Raw genomic sequence first — 21,029 nt, 5'->3', positions numbered from 1 at the left:
CAGATCTTTGTGCCTGGCATCATAAGATGACAGATATCTGACAGGTAGGGATGGGTGAATCTGTCAATTCTGTTTTTTCTCAGACCTCATCCACATTTCTGCTTGTCCTGTACCTAGAAAGCACGGAGTCTGAGCAGTTTTCCCCTTGCTCTGCTCCTCTCCCAGGGAAAACCCACTCTTCATCTCTAAATCGGAGCAGACATCAATTAGGAGAAAACCCAAATTGCCATTTGCTCTGATTGAGTGCTAAAGAGTGGTATTCCTCAGGGAAAGCAGAGCACAAGAGGAAGTGTGGGTAAGCCCTCCGTTTCTCATTTTCCTGATCTTAAGTTCAGTTTTCCACATTTCCACATTGCTTTAATAATAATAATAATAATAATTTTTATTTATACCCTGCCCTCCCCAGCCAAGGCCGGGCTCAGGGCGGCTAACAAGCAATAATAAAAACAAGTTGAATGAATACAACTTAAAAACAAGATTAAAATACAACATTAAAATATTGAAACATTAAAATATTAAAATGCAGCCTCATCACAGGAGGAGAAAGGAAAAAGAAAGAGGGGGAGGGAATCAAATTGGCTCCAAGCCAAAGGCCAGGTGGAACAACTCTATCTTACAGGCCCTGCGGAAAGAAATCAGATCCTGCAGGGCCCTGGTCTCATGAGGCAGAGCGTTCCACCAGGCTGGAGCCAGTGTTGAGAAGGCCCTGGCTCTGGTTGAGGCTAATCTAACTTCCTTAGGGCCCAGGACCTCTAGGGTGTTGCTATATATGGACTTTAAGGTCCTCTGTGGGGCATACCAGGAAAGGCAGTCCCGTAGGTACAAGGGTCCTAGGCTGTGAAGGGCTTTAAAGGTCAAAACCAGCACCTTAAATCTGACCTTGTACTCCACCAGGAGCCAGTGCAGCTGGAAAAGCACTGGGTGAATATGCTCCCATGGCAGAGACCCCGTGAGGAGCCTTGCTGCAGCATTCTGCACCCGCTGGAGTTTCTGGGACAGCTTCAAGGGCAGACCCGCGTAGAGCGAATGACAGTAGTCAAGCCTAGAGGTGGCCGTCACATGGATCACTGTGGCCAGGTCGGGGTGGGAAAGGTAAGGGACCAACTGCTTGATGCGGCGAAGGTGGAAAAATGTTGCCTTTTTAAAAAAAAAATTGAAAAGGTCCTCCTGAAAATTTAACAGCATTTTAATGCAAGTTTCCCCTAATATACATGTTTGTACGCAATTTTAAACAATAGACACATTTTTGTAAAGCAAAGTTCCGTAATATTATGCATTTTGGTATATTATTTTCACTAATATATGTGCACACTTTACTTGAGAAAATGCATTTTTGTACACACTACTTGGCCAGAAAACTGCACTGCAAAAATTCAGAGAAGTGTGAATTTCAAAGGATGGCTATTTTTCAGTTTTTGCATTATGTGAATGTATTATGTGAATTAGGTAGGTTTCCCTTCAATGCTAATTGAACCAAATTTATCCTATCCCTACTGACAGCTGGCAGGAGCGAACTTTGGTCTGTCAAATTTCAGCCGTGACCTGTGCGATACCAAAACCTAGCACTGCCACCTCTCACCTTCCATTCTGCTCAATTCACTATCCTTGTGATGCTCTGTGACAGCCCCCAAGCTCAGTGTCCAGTGTGGTAGAACTGGTCACACTGCCCTAAATCAGCTGCTGCAGCTGGGTTTGGATTTCCCCAAATGGGATTGCTAATCGGGCCAACAGGACTGAATTTTCCCATCCCTGATCTACATAATAGCTCCACTTTTTAATCTGTACGGCTCCACCCAGGCTCCATTTCTTGGCCACACCCAACATATAACAAAGGGAAAGGATTGAGGAACTGGATTATAAAGAAAATGATTTTATATACTCCGGAAGTAAGTATGGAGCTGAAGAAAAAGTTCAGGGGCTAAGCATAAGTGAGCTCTGATGGCACTTTTCTTTTTCTTTTTTGAAATGAGAAAGTAGATAGAGAAGCATGATGAAAGGAAAAAGGGGACACAAAAAGGAACTTCCACCATATGTAAAATGCCTGCCCAGTTTCTCCAAAGCAAGCCAGATACAGATGTACAGTTAGCCTGTGGATGGAAACCGCTGAATACCACACCCCTGATCTGAATAGCCCCACCTCTCAGATGGCTTAGCCCTGCCCTCAAATCTGCATAGCTCCACCCACATTCTGTTTCTAGGTGTGATCCCAACATATGGTGGAATCTTGGGCTTTAAGGGTGTGTCAGAGTGCATGCTGGGAATTGGAGAAGATAGGTTAGGTAGATCAGGAATGAGGAACCTTTGGTCCTCCAGATGCTGTTGAGCTCTAGCTCTCATCAGCTCCACCCAGCATGGTCAATGGTCAGGGATGATGAGAGTTGTAGACCAGCAACATCTGGAAGGCCACAGGTCCCCTAGCCTGGGGAGAGAGCAGGAGAGACCCCTCAAATCTTGTCAGGTGTCAAGGCCAGTATTTGGTGAATATTCAGAGAATATCCAGTGAATATTTGACACAAGATTATCTGAAGGTGGGCAAATCCATTTCAGCTCCTGGAGAATGAATCGTGTAACTCCAAAAATGACACCAACATAATTTTTTTAAAGTTATTGGACAACAGGCCGGGAAACACCATTGAGCTGAATCTTTCCACGCTCAGCTAATAAAATGGTCAATAAATCTTTGTAGGTTTGCAATTTAACGGCTTGTCTCTAAGGAACAATCTCGTCCCTGTGTTTGAATGATATGTCAAAACAGAGACAATATTGGCATGTCTTTCTGTACATATATATAGGATATATATATATATCCTGTGAATGACATAGTAAGGCCAATCACACCTCCCAGAGTTCTTGTGAGGAAATAATTTTGGGGGAATAAAAATGTGATAAATCACAATAATAAAAAAAAGTAAGGTTAATCATAGCCAGGGACACTTTTAAGTTGTTGCTGCACCCTTGGCGAGATCAACCAAACTTAATTTCTATGCCCTCCTTTTCACCAATAAATATTTCTGTACAGTGATTTGAGGAAGGGCCTGGTTCAATCTCTGGCATCTCAAGGTAAGGCTAGGAATGCCTGTAGGCTAACCGAGAAAGGTGGACCAATGGTCTGACTCTGTATAAGGCAGCTTCCTAAGTGTTTAAAATGTCTGAAGAACAATCATTACCCCACTGCCCACATCAAGGGAAATAATAGGACAACTTTGTTGTTCTGCATTGGCCAGACCCCTTCCCGAGTATTATGTCCAGTTCTGCTCAGCACAGTTTAAGAAGGATATTGACAAGCTGGAATGTGTGCAGAGGAGGGAGACCAAGATAATCAAGGGTTTGGAAACCAAGCTTATGAAGAACGGTTGAGGGAGTTGGGCAATGTTTAGCCTGGAGAAGACTGAAAGGTGATACGATATCTGAAGGGCTGTCCAATGGAAGATGGAGCAAGCTTGTTTTCTCCTCTTCCAGAGGGTATTAGGACCAAAACCAATGGATTCAAATGGCAAGAAAGGAGATTCCAACAAAACATCAGGAAGAAATTTCTGAAGGTAAGAGCTGTTTGACAGTGGAAGAGACTCCCTCGGAAGGTGGCAGACTATCTTTCAATGGAGGTTTATAAACAGAGGTTGGCTGTCAGGGGCTCTTTAGCTGTGATTCCTTCATTGCACGGGGTTGCTCCCTTCCAACTCTACAATTATATGACTCTGTGCTATGATCACAGTTCAGTTTTACATTTCAGTTCACTCCTGTAGCTGCTGCATGAATTAGAACCTTTGACTCTGTTTCTTGGAGGGCAGGACACATGAATTCCACAGTATCACAGTTCCCCACAAGCTATATCTTTACAAATCTGAAATAACCTTGGTACTAGTTCATATGAGTGCAGTTATAGAAAAGTTTATACAACAGGAGTTACCTGCCTGGTTTCTTTTCATTGGCTCATTCCAATGTTTTCTATGTGAAAGAAACACAAGGCACCTGTGTGTTTTAAAAGTTTAGACGGCACACTTTTGATTTGAACGCTCCTAACAAAAAGATTTCAGTTCATTTTCCATCTGTTACAAAGACCTGCCTGAGACAACCTCCCTGGGCAGGTCTGTCTTATCAAAACAAGGTTTGCCAAGCTGGTGCCCTCCAGATATTTTCGATTATAACTCCCATCATCCCCAGTTCAAAATATCTGCAGGGCACCAGCTTGACAAATGCTGTTGCATTAAAGCAGCAGCAACAGCAGGGTGCCTCCAATCCTACTCAGAGTTGACCCATGGAAACTAATAGACATGGTTCACTTAGGCTTGTTCGTTTTAATGGGCCTACTCTGAGCAGGACTTTGTTGGACACAACCCTGTGTCCATGCATCCCATTTTAAACGGTGCACGAAGGGCAGTCAAGTCGCCGAGGCTTTGTCGAAATAATATTCCAGTTTGCCTGGCAGGAGGACAGAAATCGAGGCGGCTTAGTCACCCAGGGGAATTGGGAGGGGAGAGAAAAGAACATTGGAGGGTTAAACGTGAAGGCATGACTCCGTTGTCAGTTCAAAGGAGGTGACTGCTTGCCAAGTGCCAGGTTAAAAGGGAAAAAAATGCTAAAGGTTTTGTCAACATGCATGTTGGCAGGCAAAGCTTCAAACGACAAGTAATTGTTTCGTGCTGGAAGAGACAACAAGGGCTTTAAAACTGTTGTTAACCCTGCTGAGCTGAAGATATCACCTTTAATTAGTGCAACGTAAGAGCCCCATCTCTCTCTCTCTTACACACACAGAGATAAAATTCCTTCTCTCTCGCTTTCTCTCCATCACGGCTCATTGCTACAGTGCATGCTGCCTTGCCCCAGGCTCAAACACCCACAGCATCTCCCTGTGGGGCTCAGAATATCCCCTCTGAAACCCTGCCAGTCCGTGTAGGCAATACTGAGCTTGATGAAGACAGTATAAGGCAGCTTCTCTTGTTCCTATTTAATACAGTCCTTTCTCTGGAAACATGAGGACTAGAATCTTATTTAGAAAATGGCCACAGCTCAGGGGCAGAGAATTTGCTTTGCATCCAGAATGTCCCCAGTTCAATCCCCAGCATCTCCAGGTAGGGCTGGCAGAGACACACCTGCCTTAAATGCCAGAGAGTTACCTGCTGCTGCTGCTGGTCAGTGTAGACAGCACTGAGTTAGATGCATCAATGGGCTGACTTGGTCAGGTTACTCTGCTTTCCTTCTCACGTGCACAAGGCAAATTTCCCCCAGCCAGACAAATCTTCTCACATGGGTCAGCCACATGGTAATCCAACCTAATCCATGATCTATGGGGTGGTATCCAACTAAATATTGTCTAGAATAGACCCGTTGACATTAATGGACTTAAGTTAGCCATGTCCATTAATTTCCATGGGTCTCCTCTGAGTAGGACAAACATTGGCTGCAACCCCAAATAAATAAATAGATCCCACCCCATGCTGAAAACTCAAGATGCCCAGCAGTTATAGAAAGGCAGACCTTGTATTAGAACCTCCATGTCTAGGGGCAGTCTAGCTCTAAAGAGCAGACATGGGGAGGATGGGGAAGAATAGAGGGGAGTCTACTGTCTTGTAGGCTCCCTGAAGGCCACTGACATTGATACAGCCTTGATTCCATCTGCAGAGGTGTCCAGTCACCAGGCGAAAGAAGGGAGCAGGGGAGATCCCACAGCGCACTATGGCTCTGTGGATGTTGTTGGACTCCTGCTCCCATCATCCCCTGCTGGCTGGGGCTGATGGGAACTGGGGGTCCAACAACATCTACAGGGATCCATCCATGGCTGGGGTCCGACGGAGCGGAGGTTTTGGTGGTGGTGGGGAGGTCTCAGTCATTGGCTTGATCAAATCGAAGAGCCAACACTTGCATCAAATTTCCAATCAGTTCAGAGACTGGCAGAGGCAGGAGCAAGATTCCCACCACTTCAAAGTAATGCACTTGCAGGAGGTTGGACTAGGTGACCCTTCCAACTCTACAAGCTTGTAATTTTATGATTCACTGCAGGAACCCTGGGAAGTTCCCACCTGATGTCAGCTTTTGAGCAGGTGAAGGTGGATGTGATCCATAAAAGGCGGGGGAAGGTTGTGCTGTGGACTGTGCTTTGTAGTCCCAACAATCAGCTGGTTGTTGGTGCTTCAAAGCACCCATCAGTGCTTGCAGAGCAATGTGTGGTTTTCTTTAAGCCCCCAGCAATCAGCTGATAAAGTTTGCCTAGCCTTGCATCCTCCTGCCTTCCTTCTCCCTGAGCCCCACTTTCCATAGGCACTTAAGGTCCTCTTACACCAGGAGTAGGAAACTGGATCCAGCTCTTTACCTATCTTCCCTGCCACAGGCCAAGTTTGCCACACCTGACATCACAGGTGAGACCCATTTCTGCCTGCAGGGTTTTGAAATCAAACCATACAGGTGCAAATGCAACCAGCTGTCAGAGGATTGCATCTAGCTCTTGCTGCAAGCACTGATGACCAGGGTGCTTTGAAGCCCCGGTGATCAGCTGGTTGCCAGGATTTTCAAAACACAGCTCATAGCACAAATTCCCTAACTCCTTCTTGGACTAGGCCCATCTTTACCTGTCCAAAACCTGACATCAGGTGTAGGATAGGTGGGCTTAGTCTGGTCAGAACAGCCTTGCAGGCCAAATGAGAAATGCTTGCAAACTCAAATAGGCCCATGGGGCCAAAGGATCCCATCGCTGCCCAAGACCAAACTGTCTGAGACACTAGTTCTGACCTTCAAGGGACCCTCAGCCAGAGCAGGATCTGGGCCAATCTGCTGACCTCTTAACACCTGACAACACCAATGTAACAAACTTGAGAACTCTCCTCGAACTGACCACCAGTCCATCAGCTCCAGCATCCTCTAGTTTCTGTTTCCTGTTTGCCGCAGTGGCCAATCAGGTGCCTCAGTCTGAAAAGTCCACCATCAACCACCAGGGCTTGAAGGCAGTAACCCTCATTTGCCACAGATCCCCAGCAACTGGATATTTAGAGGTAGCCTGCATCTGAAGATGAAGGAACCATTCCTAACCTCTGTGGCCGGTAAGAACAAAAGAGGAGTCCTCTTGAGTCAGGCCAGATGTGCATCTAGTCCATAAATCTGTTCCTACAGTGGCCAACCAGGTGTTTTAGGAAGGCCACAAGTAGGTCATGAGGTCAACAGCTCTCTCTTGCTGCTGCTCCCAACCAACCCTGACTCCGATCCTAGGAGTAGCATATAGTCATCAGGACTGGTACCCGTTGGTTGTTTTATCCTCCATGATTTTTTTTCTAATCCCCTCTTTCACAGCCATCATCGCTACACCATGCCGGAAGTTCTGTTGCATTTGCTCTGTCCTGAGTATGTTGCCAATCAATATTGCCAAGCTATTAAGAGGAGAATACATATGCTCACTCCACTGGAAGAGTTGCAGTTCCCAGGAATGTCTGCAACGACTCTAACAACAGAAAGTTCTCTGCACACGCTCAGAAGCCCTTTTCTCCAGCCAGCCCAGTTGCCAAGGACAATCACCAGCTACTTAGCCTATCTTAGGTGAAACCTGGACCAACAGTATCTTCAAGACACGACATCGCAAGCTGGAAAGTGGTGTTTGGCTCTGTGTTTGAGATGAAATGTGTGAACGTCACAGAACTACAAAAGAGCAGCAAAAGAAGCCATTGCTGGGACATGCTCTCTGCATGCATGTTCATTGCACTAAATATAGACAGATGTGAACTCACAGAGCTAAGGCAAAATATTTCACCCATCCATGCCAATTGTTGTGTTAAGTGTTCAGCCACTACACTATTTCCAAGAAAACAAAAGAAAAGAAAAAAGCAGGCACCTTAAAACTCGAAAGGCCTACCATTTTCATGGCGAGAACAACTGCCCTCCCCTCAAAGTCTGCTTTTGTTTCATTTTACAATCCGTCAAGTTTCTGGCCCTCCCTGAGGTTTTTGAGGAAATCTCAAAAAAACCATGGCAGTAGTTGTGTGTGACAATTGTGTCTGTGTGTGAGTTGGGAGGGAGGAGAGGCTATTGTGACAGAAGGCAAAGTGGAAGGAAGAACCAGAGGCGGTTGTTCTTTTAGAGATCACAAAGCAAGATTTCATGATTTGGGGAATGGGGGAGGGGATAGTGGTGGACCCCCACCCTCAAGTTTTTATTGACAGTGGAAAGGCATTAGTTTATCCCTCTGTGGCGGTGGTGAACAGGGCATCTGAATCATTCGCAACGAGTGCAACCTTCAGATGTATGCCTGTGAGGAAGAAACACTGTTTCTGATTGCAGTGTTGGATCCAGGCTTGAATTAAATTGGCAGGGTGTGTATTTGTGTGCATGTTGAAATGACCGCAGCTGACGCTCCTCCCCCCCCCACCCTGTGGTCTAATCAGTAGCAAACACTGGAGATTGGGGAACTGTAATTGCATCACTCAATAAATCTTGCTCATTCAACTCTCTCCACCAATGGGCTGATGGAACTAGAAGCTGCCCTTGAGCTATGGGGCACCCCCCTGGAATGCCTTGCTCCTTCTCTAACCCAAGGAAGACGAAGGAGGGTAGCGGGTACCCTTTTGCACTGAGAAACCAGGGCTCCAAACCAAGAGAAAACCCCAGCGATGGGAGTCCTCTCTCTTTGAGTGGCCCCCTTAGAAGCACTTGGCTCTCGAATCCCCCCCCCTCGTGGCTGGGAAGCATAAAGGACACCAGGGAAGCCTCAAAGCAAACTCCCCCTCTCTTCTTCTTCTTTTTTTGCTATGGGTTTGGGTCGGGACTGCAACCGGCTAGCTGGCATCCCTTGGTACACGGACCACACAACGACATTCTCCTCTCCAAACAAAGAGACGCAACCGGAGGAACGAAATCTCGTCGAAGGATAAAATCGGCAGAGCTTTTCATAGCAAACCTGCCCCCCAAATTTGAGCCTTTCCTTCATCAGCCTGGCTCCCAAAACCTTCCCAAATGAAGACCATCACAGAGGAAGGCCTGAGGACGTTGGAGGCAGCATGGAGGAAAGTTCCCTTTGCTGTGTCCACCTCCTCTTTCAGTAAGAAAGTGGGGGGGGGGGCTTTCCAGGCCCTAGAGCCGGGCCCCCGATTTTGATAAGCCCAGCAATCCCTTGCTCAGAGTTCAGCCCGCCTTGCTTGACCCCTAAGATGCAGGATTAAGGGATCTCCTCCCAATATCCGTTCTCCCCACCCCAAACACAAGCGGATTTGATCCTTCGACTTCAAAACAGAAAAAGCAGAACAACTCTAAAGGAAAGCAAGAGATACACCATCCGAACCCCCCCAACAAACCCCTACAGTGCCCCCACTTCAAGACATTCCAAACATAAGGGAACGAGAACAGAGGTTTTTCTCTTTTTTTGTAAAAAGGAAAGAAAAAAGAGTCAAAAACAAGAGTACACCATCGAAAAAGAAGATAAAACAGCCTCAAAAGGAGCCGGAAGGAAGGAAGGAGGGAGGGAGGGAAAGAAGGAAGGAAGGAAGGAAGAAGGGAGGGAAGGAAGGAAGGAAGAAAGAAAGAAAGAAAGGTATCTTCACTCACTCTCCAGGTCTGTGTTTAGTGCGATTTTGGCAGCCGCAGATATGTAGGTACAAGCAAGCAGGAACAAGGGGTTTTGAGGGGTTCTCAATGTTCGGGTGCGTGTCCCCCCCATTTAGTAACAATGTTTTATACAAGTTCAAAGAAGCATTGTGAGCCAAGCTGATCTTCTTTCTCTCTCTCGTTCCTCCTCTGTCCCATCGCCGATCTCGGTCCCCCACCATCATCCCTCTGTCTGTCCGTCCATTCCTTCCTGGGCGCGAGAGAAATTCCTTTGACATATTGGTTGGGTGGGTTCTGTTGTCATTCAGTCGAGGTTGGGTTCCGATCCGCCACTTCCTTCTCCTCCTCCTCCCCCCTGCTGCCCGGCCGCCAGGCCCCACCCTCCCCACTCAGATGAAATACTCCTTCTTGTCATCCCCACCAGTTTGACCGCCCTCGGCGTTGATAATGGCTGTGTCTGCGTCTGGGGCGTCGTCCGAGCCTTTGGCCTCGTGGGTCAGGTAGGTACCTGCATAGGGACACAGAAAAAGAGAGGAAGCTACCGGATGGGGTCATTTGGCTTGGAGCAAAAGTGGAGCTTATTTAGGATGGCTAAGTAAAGTGGGAAGGGTCTGTATCATCACAAGGGAACATGGGTCTTGCATGGTTCACCCAACTACACCTCCAAAAGACATGGCTTACATGCAGAAGATCAGAGGTTCAGCACCATGGGCATAGTCAGGGGTAGCAACTGCACCCCCCCCCCAAATCAAATAAGTAAATAAAAAATACTTAACCAAAATTAGAAATGATCACAATATTTGAAATGGAAATGATGTTGTGGCGCATTCTAGTGACCTGGCAGAGCGATAGGCGTGGCTTCCACGAACTGACCAATCGCGTCACAGGTAGCTCGGTTCTGGAACAGGACAGGTGGGTGTCTTGCTGCCCCAACATAAATCCTGGCAACGCCCACATTCAACACCCCCTTTCCAAATAACTACAGCTAGATTTGGAGCCCAAGGGCCATGTTTCCTTCTGGAGAACTCTTTGAGGGCCATATGCAACTGGTGGGCAGGGCCAGAGGCCAAAGCAGGCAGAGCAACGAATGCAATTTTTACTGTAGGTTAGTTTCCGCACAAACAAACACACCTCTCTATTGCCTATCCAGGCCAACATTTCAGACATTTCCAAAAGCCCTCAAGGAAGGTGTGAAGCAGGGCTGGCGAGGGGAGCAGCCTGAGCAGAGTGTGGATGCAGCTGGAGAAGGGTATGTGGAGTCCCAAGGGCCAGATAAGAGATGCTTGGAGGGCCGCATTCAACCCTTGTGGACTACCCAGCCCCAGTTTGCAAGACGCAGAAAACATTTGTGCAGGTTTGAGTTGAAGCCTACCTTTGTGCCGGATCAGGTAGTGACCCAGAACAATGAGGAGGATAAGGAGCAGGAAGACAATGACAGCCACTATTCCCCCAATGATGGCGTGGTACGTGCTCCCACTGTGGGTCATTGGGCTTGCATCTATCCAGAGGGAAAGGAGAAAAGGGAAAGGAGAAAAAGTTGGCTGAGAAAAAAGTTAGCTGAGAAGCGGCCGAGAAAATCCACATATCTCACTGAGTGGCTTTTCCTTCCAAACACCCAAACCAGAGCAGTCGAGGCAGAAGCGGGAGAGGGATGAGGCCAGGAGGAAGGAAGAAAGCAGAATATACAGAGGGGAAGATGAAATACTCCCCATGCTGGCCACAGTGAAATTCCCTGTCCTCCATACCTTCATTACATAGTTTCTGTCTGATGCTGAAGACACACTTCTTTGGGCTCAGCAAGCTTTTTCAGCCGTGGGCCGGTCCACCATCCCTCAGACCATGTGGTGGGGGGGCGTGCAATATTTTTTTTTGGGGGGGGGGGAAATGAACGAATTCCTATGCCCCACAAATAACCCAGAGATGCATTTTAAATAAAATGACACATTCTACTCATGTAAAAGCATGCTGATTCCCAGACCGTCCGTGGGCTGGATTGAGAAGGCGATTGGGCCGCATCTGGCCCACGGACCTTAGGTTGCCTACCCCTGCACCAGAGATACAGCATTGCATCCGGTAACTTTTGCAGGGGTTAAAAAATATGACACCAAAGCAATGTAATCAGTATCATTGTGGTGTAGTGGTTTAGAGCATAGGACTAGGACTTGGGAGAGAAGGGTTCAATTCTCCACTCAGCCATGAAAGTCACGTATAACCTTGAAGCTTTTGAATGGTTTTGGTCTGACGTTCCTAATGTTTTCTCTCTTACTTATCATTACCATGTTGAAGGGCAACTGAAAGCTGTAGCTGAATAATAGTCCCCACATAGCAATAGGTCTCTGTTTTCTCCCAAATACATGAAAACAGGAGGTTCTGCCATAATGCCTTGTTTGTGGTGGACTTGTACTTAAAGAACGTGAAGTCTGGAGGGTGGCAACATGAGAAGGGGCCTTTTCTGTAGTGGCTCCCCATTTGTGGAATTCCCTCCCCAGGGAGGCTCACCGGGCACATCCATTATATATTTTTAGGCGCCAGGTGAAAATATTCCTCTTCAACCAGGCCTTTGGCTGATTAATATCCCACAGCCTTTTAAATGTGTCTATGGGAGCAGGGGAGTATTGTTTTGTTGTTTTTACTTTAATTCTTTATCTTGTATTTTATTCTGTGAAGTGCCCTGAGATCTTGTGACGAAGGGTCATATACAAATTTAATTACACACACACACACGCGTGCACACACACACACACACACACACACACAAATATATAACCAACAATAGTTTGTGATATTTCTATAAAGGTAAAGGTAAAGGTACCCCTGCCCGTACGGGCCAGTCTTGACAGACTCTGGGGTTGGTGCGCCCATCTCACTCAAGAGGCCGGGGGCCAGCGCTGTCCGGAGACACTTCCGGGCCACGTGGCCAGCGTGATAAAGCTGCATCTGGCGAGCCAGCGCAGCACACGGAAACGCCGTTTACCTTCCCGCCAGTAAGCGGTTCCTGTTTATCTACTTGCACCCGGGGGTGCTTTCGAACTGCTAGGTTGGCAGGCGCTGCGACCGAGCAGCGGGAGCACACCCCGCCGCGGGGATTCGAACCGCCGACCTTTCGATCGGCAAGCTCTAGGCGCTGAGGCTTTTACCCACAGCGCCACCCACGTCCCATACATTTGTACATTTGTACATTTGGCTCCAAATGTACATTTGGCTCCAGCATATGAGGGCCAGCACAGTTTGGTGCTTCCATGTGTTCAAAGCACTTTGCACGTGCTATCCCAGAATCATAGAATTGCAGAGAGTTGGAAGGGATATTTCTATAGCAAGCAGCATATAAATTCCCTAAAATAATTTTGATTAAAACAATGACTTGTGATATTTTTGTAGTAGCCAGTAGTATATAAATTGCCTAAATAAAGTAGTAGTAGTAACAATGATAGGGAAGTAAATAACTATGACTATTTCTGCAGCAACTGAGCATCCTGCAGGAGAGAGCAATAAAGTGACCCAAGTATTAGCAAAGCCATTCTTATTCCTGAATCTGGGAAACCAGCCATGCAAGATATGGATGCAAGATAGGCCAGGCCATGGACCCAAATATAAGACAGCTAAATCCTCGGCTGAGATGCCTCAGCAGGTGGCTCCCTGGTGGCTCCCCCCCCCCCGCTCCTATCAATCAAGTGCCCATCCAGAACCCATGGGGGGATTATTTGGGAATGAAGATGCTCACTCAACACAGCAGCCTGAGTGAAGGGGTTAAGTGGTTGCTATGGCGACATAATCGGTGGACCTTTAAAGGTGGAGGACTAGCTGTGGGGTGAGCAGGCGAGGTGCCGGCAAGGCAGAGAAAGTACATTTGGCTCCAGCATATGGGGGCCAGCACAGTTTGGTGCTTCCATGTGTTCAAAGCACTTTGCACGTGCTATCCCAGAATCATAGAATTGCAGAGAGTTGGAAGGGACCTCGAATGTCATCTAGCTCAACTCCCTGCAATGTGGAAATCATACCATCTTCCTTACAACAAGGTGGGTCGGCATTATGATCCCCGCCCATAACGCAGATGGGGAGACTGAGTCCAAAGGGCTACAGCTTGCCTTAAGCTACCACGGCAGGATTTGAACCAGGGACCTCCTGATTCTTAGCGCAGCCATTTAGCCACCATGCTACACCAGGGCTGGGGCTGCTAAGAAGTCTGCAATCAGTTCAGAGTCTGATAGTGCAGGAATCGTTTAGGGAGAAAAATCACACACACACACACACACACACACACACACTTCAGAGAGCACTTGATTGATGCGTCCTCGGGAGCACAACCGCCTTTGGCCTCCTTCCTGATGCCACACTCTCAAGCGGTTATTGTCGCATGCAGCGAAATTGGTCGAGGCACTAAACACACATGCCAGATGCGCAAATCCCTTTGCTCCAAAAAAGAAAAAGTCTTGTCTCATATTCCCCCCATCAATACTGCATTTCAAGAGACTTTTTATGTATCCCACCTTCCTCCAAGGAATCAGGCTTTCCTGCCTTTTAAGCAAACTGACAAACAGTCAACTGTTGCGGTTTTGTTATTTTATTAGGTACTTTTGCATTGTTCCAGATTAATTTTTAATGGCCGTTGCATTGTTTCCGATGAATTTTTAATGAAGCTTATTTCGAGATTATATAATGTCAAATCATATGTGTATGTGTGTACACACACACACACACACACACACACACGAGATGCAACACACCCATGCTTTATTTTTATCTTATCATGCTCTATTCATATGGTGTGCACAAGATAAGACAGCAAGGAAATTGAGATTAACATTTTCGTTTGATTCCCTTCGAAGTCAACATGTTGGCAATTACTGTGGTATTTTCTTTTCAAAATATGTAGAAGTAGTTGTTAGACCTCAAGAATATTCGTGCTCCATGCTTGCATTAATGTTGCATAATACTTCTCCCCACCCCCAGTATCCCCCTCTCTCTAATTTTGCCTTCTGTAAATTTTTCATTTGCTTATTGTTTTAAAAGTTCAGTAAAAATATATGGACCCCCCCTGACACATAGGCAGTGTTATAAACTCAGATATATAAGCTAGGCTCACTTGGTAGAGCATGAGGCTCTTAATCTCAAGGTCGTGGGTTCAAGCCCCATGTTGGGCGAAAGGTTCCCGCATTGCAGGGGGTTGGACTAGATGACCCTCATGGTCCCAACCCTACAATTCTATGATTTAACGCTGTTTCCCATTCTAGGCTGAGAAGAAAAGAGTATTATTACAAAAATATAAGAAGAGCCTCCTGAGACCATGAGACCTGTTCCCACCCTGGCCAGCAATCCTGGGAAACACAAAGAATGTAGTCCTCCGACCAGCAGAGGGTGCCATGAAACAATGCTCACCATGAACATTCAGGTTGTATATTGCCGTGGAGATGCCCATAATGCTTGAGGCATAGCAGATGTAGGTCCCGCTGTCGCTTTTGTTCAAACTGTCGAAGACGAGGATGTTGTCTTGGGCCTCGGCTAGGGGCGCCTGAGCTCCCTGCTTCTCCCACTTGTATTCCTGAGGGCTGTGAGGGAGGGAAGAGAGTCGGTGAGAGTCAGCAGAGCTTGAGATCAGAGGGATTGCACATCGCCCTTCAATGATCTGGAGGCCCCGGTCTATTGGGGGATACAAAGCTGTTCTAGGCACACGGTGAAACAGCAAGGCCTCGTCTTCTTGCCTAGGTCTGGCTGGGACCAACTGGTGCCCAGCAGTGGAGGCGGGTCCATTTGGGCAGAGGGGACACTGCCCCACCAACCACAGTTTGCTCTCCACCTGTCTGCTTTCCTGCTTCCAACAAATCAGGAGATGGCGCAGCCTGCCAGGTTCCTCCCCCTCAGTTTCCAGGTTGCTCTTGAAAAACTCAACAGGGAGGAAGAGGATGGAGACAAAACAGTCTAGTTGGTGCTGCCTGCCATTGGCTCCGGCTCTACCAATCCCAATGGGCTCCAGAAAAGGACCTTTTTTGGAAATAGCTCCCCCAGTGTGGGATGTCCCTTTGAAACAGCCTCACTAGGTAGCCTCATTTTGTTCTTCTCAGTGCCACCTTAGGCATCTTGAGATAATTTAAACATTGCTGGTGTTTTCAGCTCTCCCTGGTGGCTTCCGTTCAGTTATCTAGTTTTGTGCTGGAGTCGTTTTTCATGATTTTATTTTAAAGCTTCTTGTTTGCTTTTTAGTAATTTTTTGAATCATTAAAAAGATCAAAAGGACATTGTTAATGGGGTGGTATACACAGGATAAGACAATTTAGAGAGCAAGTGTGGTGCAAAAGCTGGAGTGGCCCTGTGAGACCAGGGTTCGAATCCCCTACTCAGCCATGGAGCTCACTGGGTGAGCCTGGGCCAGTTACTGCCTCTTGGCCTAACCTACCTCACAAGGTTGTTGTGGGGATTAAAAGAGGAGAGAGAGAGAACCATTGACGCCACTTTGAGCTGCTCAGACAAAAAGGTGGGATATAAAATTCCATAAATAAATAAATTTAACTGATTGTTTAATGACCAGTAAGCAGAGCACATTTGACCCTGATGTAAACCACCTAGGAGGTGGGCCGGAATAACGTGATCAAGTGAAGAGCAGTGGCTAGTATTCATTGGGACTGGTATGACCAAGAGGTCAACAGTAGGCGGAGCCAGAGCCAAGGAGAGGCGGAGCCAACTCACCTTGGTTTTGCCCCTATAATCCTTTTCCCTTGCTGAGTCATATCCTCCAACATTTCTCTGATGAAAATAGGGATGTCCTATTCAACAATAATTATAATTATACCCCACCCACCTGGGTTGCCCCAGCCACTCTGGGCAGCTTCCAACATATAGGAAAACACAATAAGACATTAAACAAACCTCCCTATACAGGGTTGCCTTCAAATGTCTTCTGAAGGTTGTATAGTTATCTCCTTGGCTCGGGGGTTGCATACCTGCCAACTTTTCTCTGATGAAAATAGGGACATCCTAAGGAGAAGTGGGACATTCCGGGATCAAATGAGAAGCTTCTGTAAATCCGGGACTGTCCCTGGAAAATAGGGACACTTGGAGGGTCTGCGGAGTTCTATAAAAGCAGACTAAGGAGGAGGAAGCTGGCTGGCAAAGCCACCCCCTGGACTGGATGTGAGTAAACAGGCAGGCAGGTGGGGGCTGGCTCAGAGCAGACTGAGGTTGGTGGGGCATTGGCACACAGGCCCTGATGGACCAACTTTCACTGCACACGAGGTTCTTTGCCGTTTACGCATCAGAGGAGAGAAGGAGACTAACATTGGGTTGCCTCGTCCATCGCAGCGCAGCCTCAGATTTTGTCCTTCTCGTGGGCTGTCGGGATACGATTTGATTTCAGCTGTTGGCTTGTCTGGGGAGAGAGACAGAGGAAGAAAGAAGGAAAACTGCTGTCATTATCACAACCAGATCCATCTTTGACCTTTGATTCGGTGGTGGAGCATCTGCTTTGCAAGCAGAAGGTCCCAGGTTCAATCCCCAGGTAGGGCTCTTGTCTGAAATCCTGGAGAACTGCTACCAGTCATTGTAGATCAGGGATGGGGAACCTGTGGCCCTCCAGATGTTATGGGATCCCCCCAGCAACCATCATAGAATCATAGAGTTGTAGAGTTGGAAGGGACCACGAGGGCCATCGAGGCCAACCCCCTGCAATGCAGGAATCTTTTGCATCTCATGCTTTAGCGGCTGAGCTATCCCAGGTCCTTCATGGCCAGGGATGCTGGGAGTTGCAGTTCAACATCTGGAGGGCCACAGGTTCCCCCTCTGTGTTGTAGACAATATCGAGCTATATGGTCCAGCCGTCGAGCTTATTCTATGGCAGCTTCCCTTGTTCCTAGGGGATGGCTGCCATTACCACTTCCAAATCCTTAGTTCAGCCTTTACCAATCAGTTGCCCTCTAATTTTTACCACATTGGTCTGAATATAGGCTGCATTTCCTCCCCCAAATCTGGCTTGTATTAAACCTGAGTGCAACCAACTGCTTGTGCTTTCCTAGATAGAGAAGACATACGGTGGTACCTCGGGTTAAGTATTTAATTCGTTCCAGAGGTCTGCACTTAACCTGAAACTGTTCTTAACCTGAAGCACCACTTTAGCTAATGGGGCCTCCCGCTGCCACCGCGCCACCGGAGCACAATTTCTGTTCTCATCCTGAAGCAAAGTTCTTAACCTGAAGCACTTTTTCTGGGTTAGCAGAGTCTGTAACCTGAAGCGTATGTAACCCGAGATACCACTGTATAGTGCGGACCATATTTTGGGGCGGCTTATATCCAGACCAAAATGGTATTTATTTATCTGTTTAGGTGAGCAATATTGTGAAAACGGGGAGTTTTCACAATAAAACCTAGATTAAAAACACACATATAAAGTACTGTTGTGCACAACCCAGTCTCTGAGTGATAAGATACTTTGTGGGTTCCTCAGCTTACCTAGGGTTCAGTTCCATGGAATGATAGTCAACAGAGATGGTGTTGCTTTTTTGCTACAAGGTTCTATTAACACATATATACAACCTGAGCATAGAATGGAGGGACTCACAGCATTAACACTCCAACAGAGCTTTCTTCCCCATTAGCGTTCCAGGGAAGCCCCAAGTCCCAGCTCTTGGGTCTAGTACAGAGCATGGGGGTATCTCTGTGTCTCCAGCTTCCAGCATCAGCCCAGCTCTCAAACACAACTTTCTCATAAACAGCTCCCCCTTGGCCTATGCTCTCCATCCTAGGATGATGATGATCCAGCCAGGTGAGCTGAGAAAAGAACCACCCATTTGTCTCTATGGCAACAGAGCAACCACTTTGGATATGGTAAATGGCAGTACTTCTGGCCAGCCAAAGCCATTACTTTAACAAAGGAACTGGTTTGGCTGGTTCATCAGACTCTTCTGCTGGTTTCTAAACATCACTGGATACAGGATCACAGCATCATCCAGACTGACCACAAATACATTTTTTAAAAAACCCTACTGTTCTTAATATGTGCAACAGAACAGCTCCCAATTCACCAAAGATCAATTGAGGAAATACCAACTGAGGAAATACATGGACGACCATGAAGGAAGGGTTTTTAGAAAGAGAGAAAAGTGTTTTGATTAATACTCTAAATAGAAGAGGCCCGTTGCCTCAATGGCATGACAGTCTTTCCGGCATATGGAGCAGCAAGATAATAAGGACAGAACAGATAACTAGAGCATGAGAGATGAGATTTCAGAAGAAGATGAATATCTGAGGAGCAAAAGGCCCAAGGAGAAGAAGGCGTTTAAAGGAGAAGCAGAGATGAGGAGCTAGCAAGGGCCTAAATCCATGAAGAAACTCAAAAACACAAATAAAAGCTTAGTCAGATCCACTAATAGAGAGGACCATAGTGACTCATGAATCAATATATTTCTGAGGGAAACAATAAACGTATTCATTTACATATATATTATATAGCTCTGTAACCTTAATTGTATTTTATTGCTATTGTTTTCCTCTGCTTTTTGATATATTTTTTGTATGTAGTCTTTTTCTTTCCCCCTTTCCTTTCCTTTTCCTATTTACCGGTAACTCACTGTAATACTTTCAATAAAATATGAAAATAATAATAATAGTAACAACAACAACAACAACAACAACAACAGAGAGGAGGGCCCTCTTGACGCTCCGCAGGCCACACTCCCTCCCCAGCCGCACCCCTCTCTCCAGGCACAACCCTGGCTGGAACGCTTCCTTGCACTCTGGTTTGTCTAGAAAAAAGACAGAGAGGTGTGTTTGTGTAGAAACTAGCCTAGTGTGCAAAGGTGAAACTTACATTCATTGCTCCGCCTAGTTTTCCCTCTGGCCCCGCCCACCACTGGCATGTGACACCTTGAAGGTTGCCTAGAGGGGAATGTAGCCCTCCCTGCCCCTGCACGAACAGGAGCTGCAAAAGTCAATTAAGGATATCTCTCTCTCTCTCTCTCTCTCTGGTACAAGGAGGGCTGATAACCTTTCTGTTTGGCCTGCAAAAGGGACCCCTTTCACAGAAGGGCATTTGTCCCTCATTATCCTCTTCAACCCTCTCTAGCAGTACCGTTTTTCCAGAAAAAGAGGTGCCGGAACTCACCATGAACACCGCCCTCCTTCTCTTAGAGTAGCAATGGCATGCGAGAATCGAGTTCCGTCAAGTTCCATCTGAAAAAAGGCCTTGCTCTCTAGGTCCACCAAGGCTGGTAGCCCAGATCTCGGGTGAGGAAAAAGGCCTTTTCCAGCTCTGCTACTTGACATCTTTGCAAGTTGGGGGTGAGGAACCCAAAACACCTTCAGATGTTGTCGGGCTCCCAAATCCCATCAGTCCCAGCTGGCATGACCAATGCTCAAGAGAAACAAATGAGCATTGTGGAGTCTAAAAACATCTGGAGGGCGAAATATTTCCCATCTCTGGCAGTGCTTTTTTTCTGGGGGTACTCAAGGATATGGGCACCTTTTCCCACCAGCCTGGCGCTTAACTGTAACTACTTCCTGGTGAGTAACCACACCTTTTTTTCTAAAAGAAAAAGCACTGAATTCTCTGGTATAGAAGGCAGAAGAGGACTCCAGTTCCCATCTGCCTCACCAGCATGGCCAGTGGTCCAGCAATGTATAAAGGGCCCCAGGTTTCCTATAGTTGCGGCAGGAGAAGCCAGGGCTGGGGGACCTTTGGGCTCTCCAGATATTGCTGGACTCCAGCTCCCATCAGTCCCAGCAAGGTGAGGATTGATGGTGAAGAATGATGGAAGCTGGAGTCCGACAACTTCTGAAGGACACCAGGTTCCCCATCCCAGCTTGTTGTTCTTTATTTTTCAACTATTACCTTTACACCCCAACTTTTCTCCAAGTGGTGCACACATTCCTCCCCCTCTCCATCAACAACCCTGTGAAGTAGGTTAGGCTGAAAGGCAGTGACTGGCCCCCAAGATCACCCAGAGAGCTTCACCAGCAAGTGGGGATTTGAACCCTGGTCCCCTAGGTCTTAGCTCAGCACTCTAACCACTCTAATCTTATCTAATCTTAGCCTTGTTAGAATATTTCCCTTCCTCCTTAAAAAGGGAACAGGCTGTTGTGTGTCACTAGCCTGCTTACTTCCTGCTCGCAGGGAGTTTCTGTTTTGTATATAGCTTTTGTTCTGGCGTTTTCCTTGACATGGATGCAAGCAGTCATGCTTTTCCTTTGTTCTGACCAACACTGAATAAAGCTGTAAATATGCTCTTCTGGGTGAATCTTCTGTTGTGGAAACTCTGCGAAAAGGGCGTGCATGAGTCTTGGAATGTGTCTGAGGCTTGTGTCGCTAATTGACTGATGCTGTTCTACAGGAGACTGAGAGATCATCTGGAGACGACGTAGGCCTGCCTGATGGCCTTTGTCTCCCTGGCAGTATCCCAACAAGCCCAACACTCAAACCACTGCCCAACACTGTTGAGGTACCAGGGATTGAACCTGGGACATGCTGCTCGCAAAGCAGATCCTCTCCCGCTGAGCTATGTCCCCCACTCCTGGGTCCTAGCATCAAC

At 47.0% G+C, this 21,029-nt stretch overlaps 1 protein-coding gene across 4 annotated transcripts in view; it reads right to left on the bottom strand.

Annotated features, from left to right (window-relative positions):
- Positions 1-1,151: 1,151 nt before the first annotated feature.
- CADM3 (cell adhesion molecule 3) overlaps positions 1,152-21,029 on the bottom strand; it is a 96,898-nt gene continuing 77,020 nt past the window's right edge. Inside the window, exons 6-9 of one of the 4 annotated variants that reach the window (XM_081843006.1) lie at positions 16,789-16,879; positions 14,896-15,065; positions 10,892-11,017; positions 1,152-10,057 (exon numbers count right to left, since the gene is read on the bottom strand). In XM_081843006.1, the coding sequence (XP_081699132.1) occupies positions 9,909-10,057; positions 10,892-11,017; positions 14,896-15,065; positions 16,789-16,879 (536 nt within the window). In that variant the 3' untranslated portion in view covers positions 1,152-9,908. The remainder of the gene's footprint in view (positions 10,058-10,891; positions 11,018-14,895; positions 15,066-16,788; positions 16,880-21,029) is intronic. The other 3 variants (XM_081843007.1, XM_081843008.1, XM_081843009.1) reach the window with 3 other exon arrangements.

Source organism: Podarcis erhardii (assembly GCF_964252035.2).
Source record: "Podarcis erhardii genome assembly, chromosome: 15".
NCBI classification, from domain to species: Eukaryota; Metazoa; Chordata; class Lepidosauria; order Squamata; family Lacertidae; genus Podarcis; species Podarcis erhardii.
Note: the sequence above shows the minus strand (reverse complement) of the source record. Positions and strands in the feature narration are given on the sequence as shown.